This window comes from Chiloscyllium plagiosum, unplaced genomic scaffold (assembly GCF_037043375.1).
Source record: "Chiloscyllium plagiosum isolate Xiang-an unplaced genomic scaffold, Cpla_swu_hap1 HiC_scaffold_42, whole genome shotgun sequence".
In the NCBI taxonomy this organism is placed as follows: Eukaryota; Metazoa; Chordata; class Chondrichthyes; order Orectolobiformes; family Hemiscylliidae; genus Chiloscyllium; species Chiloscyllium plagiosum.
Window position 1 is genome coordinate 35085909 of NW_028270180.1, and position 15455 is coordinate 35101363.

A 15455-nucleotide genomic window follows, 5' to 3' on the forward strand; every position below is an offset into this window, starting at 1 on the left:
CTAAGAGGAACAGGTCAGAAGACATCTCTTAAAAGGCACATAATCCTTACATTAGAGTAAGGATAATCAGTCAAACCTCAATTAGCTGAGAACACATCTGGTCCAGGTAAACTGGAATTAAAGGTTGCCAGGCAAATTTGTAACAAAACAATGGATTGCCTTTTTATCAAGGAGATAGTTCAGGCACAGTAATGATACATTCCCATAAATCTAGAAGGATGTACATGATAGACATCAGGTAGATACTACAACCGAGTGCCAGGCTGAATGTAAATGATTCAGAGGAGAAGAGACAAAATAAGAGAAACAAAGAGATAGCATGAGAAGAAACTGGCAGTTAACAGCAAAATGAATCTAAAACTATTCTGTAGAATATAAATCGAAAAAGGATTGTACCAAGAGAAGCTGGACTTCATTCTGGGCCTTAATGGGAGCACTGGCATGACTGAGGTATTAAATAAATACTGCACATCTACTTTACCAAGATGATTTTACCAGATCATAATGAAATAGGAGATAATTGAGACATGTTAAAAATGATAGAGAAGTAGAGGACACTCACAACACCCATCCCAGACACACAAACATACACACATGCACCCCCTCACAGACTTAGATACTCTACGCTCACATATACACTCTCACACTCACAACTCCCCCCACCTCAGGCAGACATATATACACACACACACACACACAAACCCACATGCACACATGCACCCCAACCTTGTTATCTTGGGGTGAATTTGTACTTGCAGAGTTCATTGTATTTTGCTCAAAACTGCATAAATTCATGTAAGACTCTGTTAACTCACTTTTTAGATTAGAATCAGTCTATACAATATGGCACAGACAGAGAACACAGGGGACTAACACCTTTAACATAGTATCTGGCCTGACACCAATTGTTATAGTTAACCTGAGAATGTAACTTTTTAAAAAAAGTTTTGTGATTTACATATGAAAGAAGTAAAACTATCATGGTATTCGAACAGATGAAAGACTCAACAAACAATCAAGGTATTTTTCAATGTATAATTTCAGTTACATCACACTGTAAACTTGTGCTTTAAATTCTGTGTCTTACAATTGTGTCCTCCACAACCACCTGATGAAGGAGTGGAGCTTTGAAAGTTAGTGCTTCTAAATAAACCTGTTGTACTATAACCTAGTATCACATTGGCTGCCTGTATATAGTTGAGAAGTGAACCAGATTGGATACATCCTAGGATATGGAGGAAAAGAAAGGTGAAAATTGCAGAGGAACTGGCCATAATCTACTAATCTTCCTTCAATATAGGATGACACTAGAAGCCTGGAGAATCCTAAATATTTCACCCTTATAAGGATAAAGAGGAACTACAGGTCATTCAGTGCATTCTCAGTGTTGGATTGCGGAGGAGAGAAAGCTTTTAAAAATTAATGCAAAACAAAACATCACTTTACCAATGTAAGATGCAAGAAAGTAAGATGAGATTTATTGAGGGAAAATAGTGTTTAACAAACAAGTTACACAGTGGGTGTGAAATTAGTTGAACATTTCTTCCAGGAAATCCTAGACACAACAGGTGGCATAGCCTCTTGTGCTGAAAGCATCTGATGATCTTCAGCGGTTTTTACTGTGAAATCTGCACAAGTCCTATTTTGGTAATTCTTAACCCGATTAAATATATTTTTAAACAATTTACTCTGGGTTAAAAAATATACCCAAAGGTTTAAAATCATTGATTAGAACAGCTTGAAGTAATGCACAAACACAATGGCTTTAAATTAATGCTTTATTGTTTTGGATGTCGTTCTGATAGGAAACTCAGCACAGGCAATGCAAATTAAAACAAAAATAAATATAAGAATATTTATGTAAAATTGCTCTCCCTCATGAACAATTATACACAATGTACATTTTCTGTTAAACTTTAATTTCATAGCCCCCAACACTTGGAGGGGTCATCTATACCACTCAAAAATGCACCAAAATATCTCCATGCAAACCTATTAAAAATGAACAAAAACAAATATCAGGAGAACTTTTTTAAACCTGCTTATAGTTGAAATTAAAATCAAACAATAACATTGATCACATTCAATTTTCTTCAAGTTCATATACAATTAAAATATTCTGGGTTCTTCACTATAGCTGCAGTAGTCACTTATACTTGCAATACCATTGACTTTGCTAACCATTGCCCCTTGGTGCAGCAGTTTTGTTCAATTAGTAATCGGTATCAGAGCCTTCTGCATTGTCCACATTACGAGACAGCATGTAGTTGTCCATATCTATGGATCTGCAGTTGTTGATAGCATAGCGTAACCGCTCCGCCATGACTGCCTGACTGGAGTATGGAGGTAGACGCAACTGAAAGAAGCAAGTTTGTGAGGTAGGCAAACTGTCGTAAGGCTGTCAGGAAAGAGACACATGATAATGAGTGGTGGTCAGACATAGTTTAGAACATCATATTATTGGGTAGCAAATTTTAAACCACTCAACAGATCAGTATATACACAGGTACATTTAATTAATTCATAAGCCATACATTCTTGTAGAGCATCAAAACTTTAGCTTATAAAATGTGAAGTAACTTTGCTTGATAGCATGCAAATTATTTCATCCAGTATACTGCTAACAGTCAGTCAGTCATAGAAGTCAACTACTATGACAGCCAAAGGTCATATTGAGGCAAGTTTTACAATCAATAATTATTCCAGGTAGAGCACAAAAATACAGATGTTGGAGTTTGATTGAATTCTGCTGAGCATGCAAGAAAGAATGATTTGTTCAGGAAATAACTCAAGAATTGAAGGCAGGGTGACTTGCAGCTGCTCAGAGAGCCAACATGTGTTTATCAAAGATAGGTCATGCCTTGGAGAATCTGTTCAGTTTTTTTTGAAGAAGTAATGATTTTGAAGAAGTGGAAAAGAGAATATTATTTATATATCCACCGTAGGCATTTCATAAAACCCCTCAGAAGAGGCTAGTGTTGAAGCTGGTTACAAAACTGGCTGAGCATCAAAAGACAGAATGGGGATTAGACAAAGGTAAAGAACTGCAAAATCTGAAATATAAACTGAAATTGCTAGACTAACTCAACAGGTCTGGCAACATCTGTAGAGAGAAGCAGAGTCAACATTTTGGATACAGTGACTCTTCTTCAGACTGGAGTTGTTGGGGAGGTACTCAAATTGACAAGTGGTGTCTGAGAATCTATGTTCATGCCTCAAGTATTCAATGTATTAATTAATACATGGAATAGAAAGTCACATATCCAAATCAATCAATCACAATGACAAGGTGGGATTGTAAGCAGTATAAGCAAAGGATGACAAAGATAATTAATGGAGTACGTGAATGTGCAAAATTGCAACAAATGGAGGCAACTGTACAGTCAAGCATAAATTATTCCATCACACTCCTGACTTATGCCTTTTAGATGGTGGACAGATTTTGAGGAGTCAGTGGTGAGATCCTTACCTCAAGATTCCAAATCGCTAACTTGCTCTTGTAACCACAGCATTTATATAGCTGGTCCAGTTTAGTTACCGTTCAATGGTAATCACCAGGATATTCATATTAGTGGGAGCCATTGAAGGTCAATGATGGCTAAATTCTCTCCTATCCGAAATGGTCGTTATTCTTATCTGGCACTCTGTAGCGTGAATGCTACTTGTCAATTATCAAAACCTGATTGTTGTCCAGGTTTTACTGCTTTTGAAAATGGACTTAAACTAGTGACTGGGAAGCCATGAATGGTGTTGAATATTTGCAAACCTCAGTGAGTAGCGTCACTTCAGACCTTATGATGGAGGGAATGCCATTGATGTGCATAGCTGAAAACGGTTGGTCCTAAGACACTGGAAGCATAGAAAATAGAAGCAGGAATATGCCATTTGGTGCTTTGAGCCTGCCTCACCATTCATTTATGTTCATGGTTGATCATCCAACTCAATAGCCGGTTCCTGCTTTATCTCCCACAGCTTTTTAGTCCCAATGCAATGCAATATCCAACCACTTCTTGAAATCATACAATGTTTTGAAATCGACTGCTTTCTGTGGTAGCAAATTTCACAGGCTCAACACTTTCTGGGTGATGACATTTCTCTCCATTTTATTCCTAAATGGTTTACTCTGTGTCCTCAAACTGTGACCTCAGTTCTGGACACGTTACCACTGAGAACATCCTTTCTGCATCTACCATAAATTCTTTTCAGAATTCTACAGATTTCTAGAAGATCGCAATCATTTTTCTGAATTCCAACAAATATAATCCTAACCAATTTAACTTGTCCTCAAACGTCAGTCCTGCCATCCTGTCTGGTAAACCTTTCCTGCACTCCCTTCAGAGGAAAAGCATATTCCCTCAGATAAAGAGACCAAAACTGCACACAATATTCTGGATGCGTCTCACTAAGACCCTGTATAATTGCAGCAAAGCATCCCTACTCCTTTACTCAAACCTCTCGCTATGAAGGCCATCATACCATTTGCCCTCTTGACCGTCTGCTGCACCTTCAGCGACAGGTGCATGAGGGTACCAAAGTTTCACGACGCAGTCCTCTCTCTCAATTTACAGCTATTCAAATAATAATCTTTCTTCCTGATTTTGCTCCCAAAGTGGATAGCCTCACATTTTATTTACATCATACTGTATCTGACATGCATTTTCTCAGTCAGTTTGTCCAAATCAGACTGTAACATCTGGTTTTTGTCAGCTGCAAATGTGGAGATGATATTTAATTCTCTCATCTAAATCATTAATACATATTGTGAATAGCTGTGGTGCACCACCAGCCTGCTATTTGGAAAAAAGACCCGTTTATTTCTACTCTTTATTTCCTGTCTGCCAACCAGTTTTCTACCAATTTAATACACACTCCCAAATCCCATGTGCTTTAATTTACACATCGATCTCTTATGTGGGACTTTGTCAAAGTAAATGGATAAAAAATTTCCAGAAGAGAATAAATGTTTCTTACCCTATCAACTTTCATAATCTGAAATCGCTGAGAGATATCGGCAGTGTTTGCTGGCAGACGAGATCGGCCTGACACAAAACGCATGAAAAGAACTCGCTCTTCATTGGAGAATTCCTCCAGTGTCTGCCAGAACCACAGTGTCAACTGATGTTGCTCATCTACCTCTCGATACCGTACAACCTTTTTTAGAACGTCTACAGAGATTTCGGGCAGCCCACAAACCATTTGTTCCAACTGCTTAGCAGTAAGGAGAGACAGCAGGGGAACTGGAATGATCCAAGACATCCCTTCTCGAACTGCAGCTACCTGAATGAGTAGCAAAGAAAAGGCAAACAGAAAGTCAAACAGCTGCTAAAGTTAAAAAAAGCACATCCACAGTTTGCTCCTTTACAAGTAATACTCCACAAGTTGTGTCAGCTTAAGAGCAACCTCATTGCTTGCTTGTATAATGAGTAAGAACATTAAGCATTTCTAATTATCTTAATGATGAGATGCAAAACTCCAGCCAAATAGTTTATCAATTAGTCATTTGATAGTACAGAACCTAAGTATGTGTAGCTTCCGGTTCCAAACGTTATGTACTCTCAGCCTGATTCCTTGTTCTCAACAAGGAAGATACTGACCATACCCAACCAGTCTATGCTTGCAATAATTCAAAACACAGTTTCCAACATTAAACTTGATTCTACAATTGGACAACGTTGCATAAATAATCCCAAGTATGTAAATAATACTGAAACTAATTTATGATGGTTAGGATCACTTTGGATACAGTGGAAATTACATAAAAAGTCACCTGCTCTTTGCAGACAGAAAGAGTTGTTTTAATTCAACAAAATCGATTAACAGCCACTCTCTGGTTAATTTCTCAGGATAATATATTAATCAGAGTCAACATAACTGGTTAAGGTTTAAACAAAGCTTTGGAGTCAACTGTCAGTTATTATCTGACTAGTTCATTCTCAGTGGCAATGACTTTACCAGCATCCACTTGCTAACAAATCAGCATTCTCTTATCATTAGATATAAATGCCTTCCTTCACATTGATATTTCTTGTAAATTGTCCCGATGAGTGTAAAATAAAAAAAAAATTGTGACAAGATGTATATTTTGTTTTCAGCAAGACTTTTGTTTATTGCAAATAGATGCAGGGACACTTTGAAATGATGTTGGGCCAGGGTGAACATGGAAAACCAAAGGGAGCTTATGTTCCATTGATGGAAGAAACTAGCCTAAGCTGTGAGCGAAAGCAGTCGCTGACTGTTAAGGATAGAAAAGAAAGCAATATCCAATTAAAACCTTGAAAGTGGAAGAAATTAAGAAAGAATTACACTTTAGTAAATTTTTTCCTGATAGTACAATGCTGATGGTCAAAATGAGGGAGGGCAAACGTACATTTGGCAAAACTCTTGAATGGAACTGGGCCAAAATTATAGTATACGGGACTGGTAAGGCCTCCCTAACATTAGACCGTCGTGAGACAGGTTAATTTTACCCTACTGATGTTGTGTTGTTGCAATAGTAATCCTGCTCAGTACGAGAGGAACCGCAGATTCAGACATTTGGTGTATGTGCTTGGCTGAGGAGCCAATGGTGCGAAGCTACCATCTGTGGGATTATGACTGAACGCCTCTAAGTCAGAATCCTGCCTAAATGTAACGATACCCGAGCGCCGTGGATCACTGGTTGGCCTAGGATAACCGACTCCGGTCGGTGCGTATCGCCATTCGACTCTGGTCTGGAGTGCGGCCGTATGGGCACCGCCTCTCTCCTTTACTTGCATGTTCATGGGGAACCTGGTGCTAAATCATTCGTAGACGACCTGATTCTGGCTCAGGGTTTCGTAAGTAGCAGAGCAGCTACCTCGCTGCGATCTATTGAAAGTCATCCCTCGAGCCAACCTTTTGTAAAATTTTTCTTGGATTTAAGGATGGTGTGTTGCCTTCCTGCTGCTAGAATGAAAGACATCGCGGACAGAGTGCAGTAAATCCTCAAGGATGAGGGTGAAGAGCCAGAGGTGGTGGTACATGTCGGCACAAATGATGTCGGCAAGAAGAGGAGGAACATACTACAGCGAGACTTCGGAGAACTAGGAAGAAGGCTGAAAAGCAGGACGTCCAAGGTGGTTATCTCCGGTTTGCTTCCAGTTCCTCGGGCTAGTGTGGCCAGAAACAGGGAGATAATGGACTTGAACGTGTGGTTGGAGAACTGGTGCAGGAAGCAAGGATTTAAGTTCTTGGATCACTGGGGTATATTTTGTGGTAAGCATAAATTCTACAAGAGAGATGGCTTGCACCTTAATAGGTTAGGGACCAACATTCTGGCAGACAGGTTTTCTACTGCAACACCGCTACATTTAAACTAAGTAGCGGGGGGGAGGGGACAAGCTGGATGTTTAAAAAGGAAATTGAAGGGAAAGTTAGAACAAGAGAAGTCAAGAAAGACAACTGTATCAATGAGGCAGAAAACTCGGAAAGGCATCATGCTGTAACGTTGAGTGAAATAAGGGTTGATGGGAAGGGTGAGAGCAGTAACAAATTAAAAATACTATACATGAATGCACGAAGCATTAGACATAAGATGGATGAGCTTGAGGCTCTTTTGGAAATTGGCAGATACGATATTGTGGGGATAACTGAGACGTGGCTTCAAGTGGACAGGGCCTGGGAAATGAATATTCAAGGATACACGTGCTATCGTAAGGACAGACTGACGGGCAGAGGGGGTGGGGTGGCCTTGTTGGTAAGGGACGATATTCAGTCCCTTGCGCGGGGGGACCTAGAGTCAGGGGATGTAGAGTCAGTGTGGATAGAGCTTCGAAATACTAAGGGTAAAAAGACCCTCTTGGGAGTCAGCTACAGGCCCCCAAACAGTAGTCTGGATGTCGGATGTAAGTTAAATCAGGAGCCGAAATTGGCCTGTCGCAAAGATGTCACTACAGTTGTTATGGGGGATTTTAACATGCAGGTAGACTGGGAGAATCAGGATGGTATTGGGCCTCAAGAAAGAGACTTTGTGGAGTGCCTCAGAGATGGATTCTTAGAGCTGGAGCCGACCAGGGAGAAGGCAATTCTGGATCTGGTATTGTGTAACGAACCAGAATTGGTCAGAGACCTCGAAGTGAAGGAGCCATTGGGAAGTAGTGACCATAATACAATAAGCTTCAATCTGCAATTTGAGAGGGAGAGGGTACAGTCGGAAGTGACAGTACTTCTGTTGAATAAAGGGAACTATGGAGCTATGAGGGAGGAGTTGGCCAAAGTTCAATGGTGCAATACCTTAAGGGATGACCGTGGAGGAACAATGGCGGATATTTCTGTGTATAATGCAGAAGTTGCAGGATCAGTTCATTCCTAAAAGGAAGAAAGATCCCAGGAGGAGGCATGTGTGGCCGTGGCTGACGAGGGAAGTAAAGAAACATATAAAGTTAAAAGAGAAAAAGTATAACATAGCTAAGATAAGTGGGAAAACTGAAGACTGGGAAACTTTTAAAGAGCAACAGAGGATTACCAAGAAGGAAATACGCAGAGGAAAAATGAGGTATGAAGGTAAACTGGCCAAGAATATTAAGGATGGAAATGTGTTGCTGGAAAAGCGCAGCAGGTCAGGCAGCATCTAGGGAACAGGAGAATCGACGTTTCGGGCATTAGCCCTTCTTCAGGGGAAGATTCCTGAAGAAGGGCTAATGCCCGAAATGTCGATTCTCCTGTTCCCTAGATGCTGCCTGACCTGCTGCGCTTTTCCAGCAACACATTTCCATCTCTGATCTCCAGCATCTGCAGACCTCACTTTCTCCTCAAAGAATATTAAGGAGGATAGTAAAATCTTTTTTAGGTATGTACAAGGCAAAAAAATGTTTAGGACAAAAATTGGGCCCTTGAAGACAGAAACAGGGGAATATATTACTAGGAACAAAGAAATGGCAAGGAATTAAATGGGTATTCAGATCTGTGTTCACTGGGGAAGACACAAGCAATCTCCCTGAGGTAACAGTGGCTGAAGGACCTGAACTTAAGGGAATTTATATTTGTCAGGATTTGGTGTTGGAGAGACTGTTAGGTCTGAAGGTTGATAAGTCTCCGGGGCCTGATGGTCTGCATCCCAGGGTACTGAAGGAGGTGGCTCTGGAAATCGTGGATGCATTGGTGATTGTTTTCCAGAGTTCAATAGATTCTGGGTCGGTTCCTGAGGATTGGAGGGTGGCTAATGTTATACCACTTTTTAAGAAAGGTGGGCGAGAGAAAGCAGGAAATTATAGACCAGTTAGTCTGACCTCAGTGGTGGGAAAGATGCTGGAGTCTATTATAAAGGATGAAATTACTGCACATCTGGATAGTAGTAACAGGATAGGACAGAGTCAGCATGGATTTATGAAGGGGAAATCATGCTTGACTAATCTTCTTGAATTTTTTGAGGATGTAACTATGAAGTTGGATGAGGGAAATCCAGTAGATGTAGTGTACCTGGACTTTCAGAAAGCTTTTGATAAAGTCCCACACAGGAGGTTGGGGTGAGTAAAATTAGGGCGCATGGTATTGGGGGCAAAGTACTAGATTGGATTGAAATAGGAAACAAAGGGTAATAGGAAACAAAGGGTAGTGATAAACGGCTCCATTTCGGAATGGCAGGCAGTGACCAGTGGGGTACCGCAGGGATCCGTGCTGGGACCGCAGCTTTTTACAATATATGTTAATGATATAGAAGATGGTATCAGCAATAACATTAGCAAATTTGCTGATGTTGAGTATAGAAGCAAAGAGGTGCTTCTGCAGCTGTACAGGGCCCTGGTGAGACCACACCTGGAGTACTGTGTGCAGTTCTGGCCTCCAAATTTGAGAAAAGACATTCTGGCTATTGAGGGAGTGCATTACGAGGTCAATTCCTGGAATGGCAGGATTACCTTACACTGAAAGACTGAAGCGACTGGGCTTGTATACCCTTGAGTTTCGAAGATTGAGAGGGGATCTGATTGAGACGTATAAGATTATGAAAGGATTGGACACTCTGGCAGTAGGAAACATATTTCCACTGATGGGTGAGTGCCGAACCAGAGGACACAGCTTAAAAATACGGGTAGACCATTTAGGACAGAGCTCAGGAGAAACTTCTTCACCCAGAGAGTGGTGGCTGTATGGAATGCTCTGCCCCAGAGGGCAGTGGAGGCCCACACTCTGGATTCATTTAAGAAAGAGTTGGATAGAGCTCTCAAAGATAGTGGAATCAAGGGTTATGGAGATAAGGCAGGAACAGGATACTGATTAGGAATGATCAGCCATGATTATATTGAATGGCGGTGAAGGCTTGAAGGGCTGAATGGCCTACTCCTGCACCTATTGTCTATTATAGGCAAGAATTTGCTGCAGGAGTGGAGAACTAGTAAATACAGAATCATAAATGCTTTATTCTTACAAAGGACATGGGAGTTTCTTGCCCATTCCTAATATCAGTTTCATTATCATTTATATTTTCTAAAACAATCACCTACTTTTCAGATACATTCAAGTAAAGAAAATTATTTTAGAACGGTTTTAACACTAACACAAATTCTTTTCATTTTTCCAAAACCAGAAGCAAAAAGCCCTTCATTATTGGCGACGTGTATGAGAGCTCCCTTGTGGGGATCAATTGTGAAGTGCACTTTGAATGTTTTAGAAACACTCTAGTGTGGAATGTGGAGCTGCATTGGTTGCGGAGATCGAGGTAAACATCTATTACACATGAGACCTAAACCTAACAATCAAGTAATCACGCTGAAACAGGGTGACTTTGAGAGATTGCAAATCTAGAACCAGCTGGTCACTGTCTAAAAATAGATTTTTTTTCTGACATCAGCAAAAGACACTCTCACTCTTGTGCAAAGCAGAACGTAGAATTCTTCTACCAGTACCGCAGTGACGTTATTCGCCCATAATTGCTGAAAACTATTGTTTATTTGGTTGCTGCCCTTTGTTTTAAATTGGCATGGCATTTCACAAAGGGCCCATACATGCACAATGAGAACCATTCATTCAGTGGTGTCAGCAAACAGCCTTAGAAGTAAGGGATCTCCCATTTTAATCAGTTAATGTGAATTTTCTTCTCAGAGGATTGGGTGGTTTTGGAATTCTAGTTCCACCCACCTTTGAAGGAGAGTCTTAAAACATTATTAAGGTAGATAAATTCTTGGTAAACAAGCTGGTGAAAGACTAGTAGGTGTAGGCAGGGCTGGAGCTTATAGACGGTTCAGCCATGATCTTACGAAATAGAAGAGCAGACTGAATGGCCTACCCCTGCTCTTAATTTGTATGTTCATCACATTATTGGACATCACAAAAAGACTAAAGGTTGATTTTCATTAAAGTCAGATCAAAGATGGATCAAAATACTGGTCGTAGAGGTGAGCCAAACATCAACAAGCATTCTTTTTAAAAATGTAGAAAAACATCTCAGGTCACTTCAGAAGGAAATAAATACAGGTCGATCTGGTATAATGCATGTTTTGTCAATGCAAATTGGTCATAGTGCGACTAATGAATTGTGGACGCTGTTTGGATAATGCAAGATTTCTACTGAATGGGCACAGCGATCTTCTACAGCGTGATTTTCTATAGCAGCTTTCCATGGCGAGCGGTTATAGAGGAACATAACTGTCATGTTATATCAGAATGACCTATAAGCATATGACAAAATTATAATAATCAGCAGAGATGAATGGAATACCAGAATTACACAACAGATGTTGTTGCGTAATGCTTTCTGAATCCATATTCCAATCCTGTACTAGTTATTCTATCTAAGAGATGCTCTGTGTAAGAAATCAAACTGTGACTGTTATCCACTTTGATGTCCAACATCATCCCTGTGCCTAAGAAGGCTCATGCAGCATGTCTCATGACCATTACTCCCCATTACTCTTGACCCACTCCAATTTGCCTATTGGACCAACAGATCCATGTCAGATGCATATCACTTGCCCTTCACTCTTCCCTAGAACATCTAGACACCAAGAACATCTATGTAAGAATCTTACTCATTGACTACAGTTCAACTTCCAACACTATTATCCCCTTGAGACTGATTACTAAACTTAGTGATCTCGGACTAAGCCCCACTCTCTGCAGCTGGATCCTCAGTTTCCTGACCCACAGGCTACAATCAGTGAAGACTGGGGACAGTATTTCATCCTCACTAACCCTCAACACTGGAGCCCCACAGGGGTGTGTACTCAGCCCCCTTCTGTACTCACTGTATACCCATGACTGTGTCGCCAAATACCAGACTAATGCCATTTACAAGTTCACTGGTGTCACCACCATATTCGGTCAAATCTCAGATGATGACGAAACAGAATACAGACAGGAGGTGGAAGACCTGGGAAAATGGTGCACTGAGAACAATCTAGCTCTCAGTGCCAGAAAAACCAAGGAACTCATTACTGACTTTTGGCAAGATGCTACTCATGCCCCCCTACACATTAATAGGACAGAGGTAGAATGAGTGGAGAGTGTCAAGCTCCTGGGAGTGGTCATCCACAATAAGCTTTCTTGGACTCTTCATGTGGATGCACAGGTTACAAAGGCCCAACAACATCTCTTCTTCCTCAGGCAGCTGAGGAAATGTGGCATGATGGCGAATATCCTTGCCAACCTTTATAGGTGTGCCATCAAGAGCATTCTGTCTGGACGTATATGGCAACTATACCATTCAAGATCAGAGATGGAGACTGTTACAGAGAGTGGTGAACTTAGCCCGGATAATCAGAAAGGCCAACCTCCCATCTATAGAATCCATTTACCAAGCCCACTGTCAAGGAAAGGCCACCAGCATTCTCAAAGATCCATCCCACCCTGGCAATGTTTTTCTACAACCTCTACCATCAGGGAGTAGGTACAGAAGCCTGAACACATGCACCAGCTGCTTTCGAAACAGTTTCTACCTTACTGCTGTTAGAATGCTGAATGAACCTACAAACTCTTAACATTCGCCTGTACCTGTGTTTTTGTTTGTGCTGCTGTTTACCTATTATTTACTATCTATGCTACTTAACTATGCGATATGCCTGTATTGCTCGCAAGACAAAACTTTTCACTGTGCCTCAGTACACGTGATAAGAAATTCAATTCAATTCAATTCAATTCAATTCACTTACTTGCCGATCAATTTCATGCAGCCGGTATTCAATTGCCCTGTCCACGTATTCCTTCCTATTGGAAAAGGTGAGTGGGATACTATTCCCACCAGGGATAATCGGAACCATTTTACCATCAGCACTTTGACCCACAAAAGAATCAAGGGGTATCATCTGAAATGCAAAGGGAAGTGTTATTCTTCTACTCAACAAAATTGAAAATTTAGCAAGAGTTGAATTCTGGATTTTCCATGATGATAAAATCAGAGAGTATGGAAGAAGCTCTTCAGCACATAGAGTCTGTAACTGTCAAAAATACATGAAATCCACACTAGTCCCACATTCCAGCACTACGACATCCAAGTGCTCATCCAAGTACTTCATAAAGGCGAAGTTACCCACCTCAACTATCCTCCCAGGCGGTGCATCTTTGGGTGAAAAATATTTCATAGAATCCCTAGTGTGGAAACAGACCCTTTGGCCCAGCAATTCCACACCAACTCTCCGAAGAGTATCCCACCCAGACCTATTCCCCTATTACTCTATATTTACTCCTGACTCATGCACCTAACCTACATATCCCTGAACACTAGGGCAATTCACCTTTGTCTTGTTCCTTCTTCCAAAGTACATTGTCTCACACTTATCAGGCTCAAATTCCATCTGCTACTGATCTACCCATCAGACTGACCCATCTACATCCTCCTGTAACCCAAGAGCTTTTTCCTCACTGTCAGCTGATTTTTATGTCATCCACAAACTTAGTTATCATTTCTCTCACATTCGCATCTATACATATCTCAAACCATATGAAACCCAAAGCTAATTCCAGTGGCATACCACTAGAATACCTCTAGTTACACAAACAGTATGCTACCACTATCTATGTCTTCTGCCACTAAGCCAACTTTCGACGCAATGTGCCAAGTTACCCTGGATTCCACGTGATTAGATTAGATTAGATTACTTACAGTGTGGAAACAGGCCCTTCGGCCCAACAAGTCCACACCGACCCGCCGAAGCGTAACCCACCCAGACCCATTCTCCTACATTTACCCCTTCACCTAACACTACGGGGAATTCAGCATGGCTAATTCACCTAACCTGCACATTTTTGGATTGTGGGAGGAAACCGGAGCACCCGGAGGAAACCCACGCAGACATGGGGAGAATGTGCAAACTCCACACAGAGAGTCGCCTGAGGTGGGAATTGAACCCCGGTCTCTGGCGCTGTGAGGCAGCAGTGCTAACCACTGTGCCACCATGCCGCCCACTTAATTCTTAGAGTCATAGCAATTACAACATGGAAACAGACCCTTCGGTTGAACCCGTGCATGCTGACCAGATATCCCAACCCAGTCTAGTCCCAAATGCCAGCACCAGGCCCCTGTCCCTCCAAACCCTTCCCATTCATATACCCATCCAAATGCCTTTTAAATGTTGCAATTATACCAGCCTCCACCACTTCCTCTTGCAGTTTATTCCATCCATGTTCCACCCTCTGCATGAAAAAGTTGCCCCTTAGGCCTCTTTTATAACTTTCCTCTTTCACCCTAAACCTATGCCCTCTCGTTCTGGGCTCTCCAACCCCAGGGAAAAGACTTTGTCTATTTATCCTATCCACGCCCCTCATGATTTTGTAAGCCTCTATAAGGTCACCCCTCAACCTCCGAAGCTACAGGGAAAACAGCCCCAGCCTGTTTGCCTCTCCCTATAGCTCAAATCCTCCAACCCTGTCAACATCCTTATAAATTGTTCTGAACACTTTCAAATTTCACAACACCTTTCTGATAGGATGGAGACCAGAACTGCACGCAATATTCCAACAGTAGCCTAACTAATGTCCTGTACAGCCGCAACATGACCTCCCAACTCCTGTACTCAATACTCTGACCAATAAAAGAAAGCATACCAAACACCTTCTTCACTATCTTATCTACCTGTGACTCCACTTTCAAGGAGCTATGAACCTGCACTCCAAGGTCTCTTTGTTCTGCAACACTCCCTAGGATCTTACCATTAAGTGTAGAAGTACTGCTAAGATTTGCTTTCCCAAAATGCAGCACCTCGCACTTATCAGAATTAAACTCCAATCTGCCATTTCTCAGCCCATTGGCCCATCTGGTCCAGATCCTGTAGTAATCTGAAGTAACCCTCTTAGCTGTCCACTACACCTCCAATTTTGGTGTCATCTGCAAACTTACTAACTGTAACTCTTACGTTTGCATCCAAATTGTTTATATAAATGACAAAATGTAGAGGGCCCAGGATCGATCCTTGTGGCACTCCACTGGTCACAGGCCTCCAGTCTGAAAAACAACCCTCCACCACCACTCTCCTACCTTTGAGCCAGTTATGTATCCAAATGGCTAGTTC

The 15455-nt window shown here is 41.4% G+C and overlaps 1 protein-coding gene across 6 annotated transcripts in view; it reads right to left on the reverse strand.

The window, feature by feature from the left end:
* Nucleotides 1-1760: 1760 nt before the first annotated feature.
* The window catches only part of herc1 (HECT and RLD domain containing E3 ubiquitin protein ligase family member 1), a 483062-nt gene continuing 469367 nt past the window's right edge, over nt 1761-15455 (reverse strand). For all 6 annotated transcript variants that reach the window (XM_087981970.1, XM_087981969.1, XM_087981967.1 and 3 more), the window contains exons 76-78: nt 13101-13253; nt 4972-5277; nt 1761-2398 (exon numbers count right to left, since the gene is read on the reverse strand). In XM_087981970.1, coding sequence (XP_087838096.1) covers nt 2213-2398; nt 4972-5277; nt 13101-13253 — 645 coding nt within the window. In that variant the 3' untranslated portion in view covers nt 1761-2212. The remainder of the gene's footprint in view (nt 2399-4971; nt 5278-13100; nt 13254-15455) is intronic.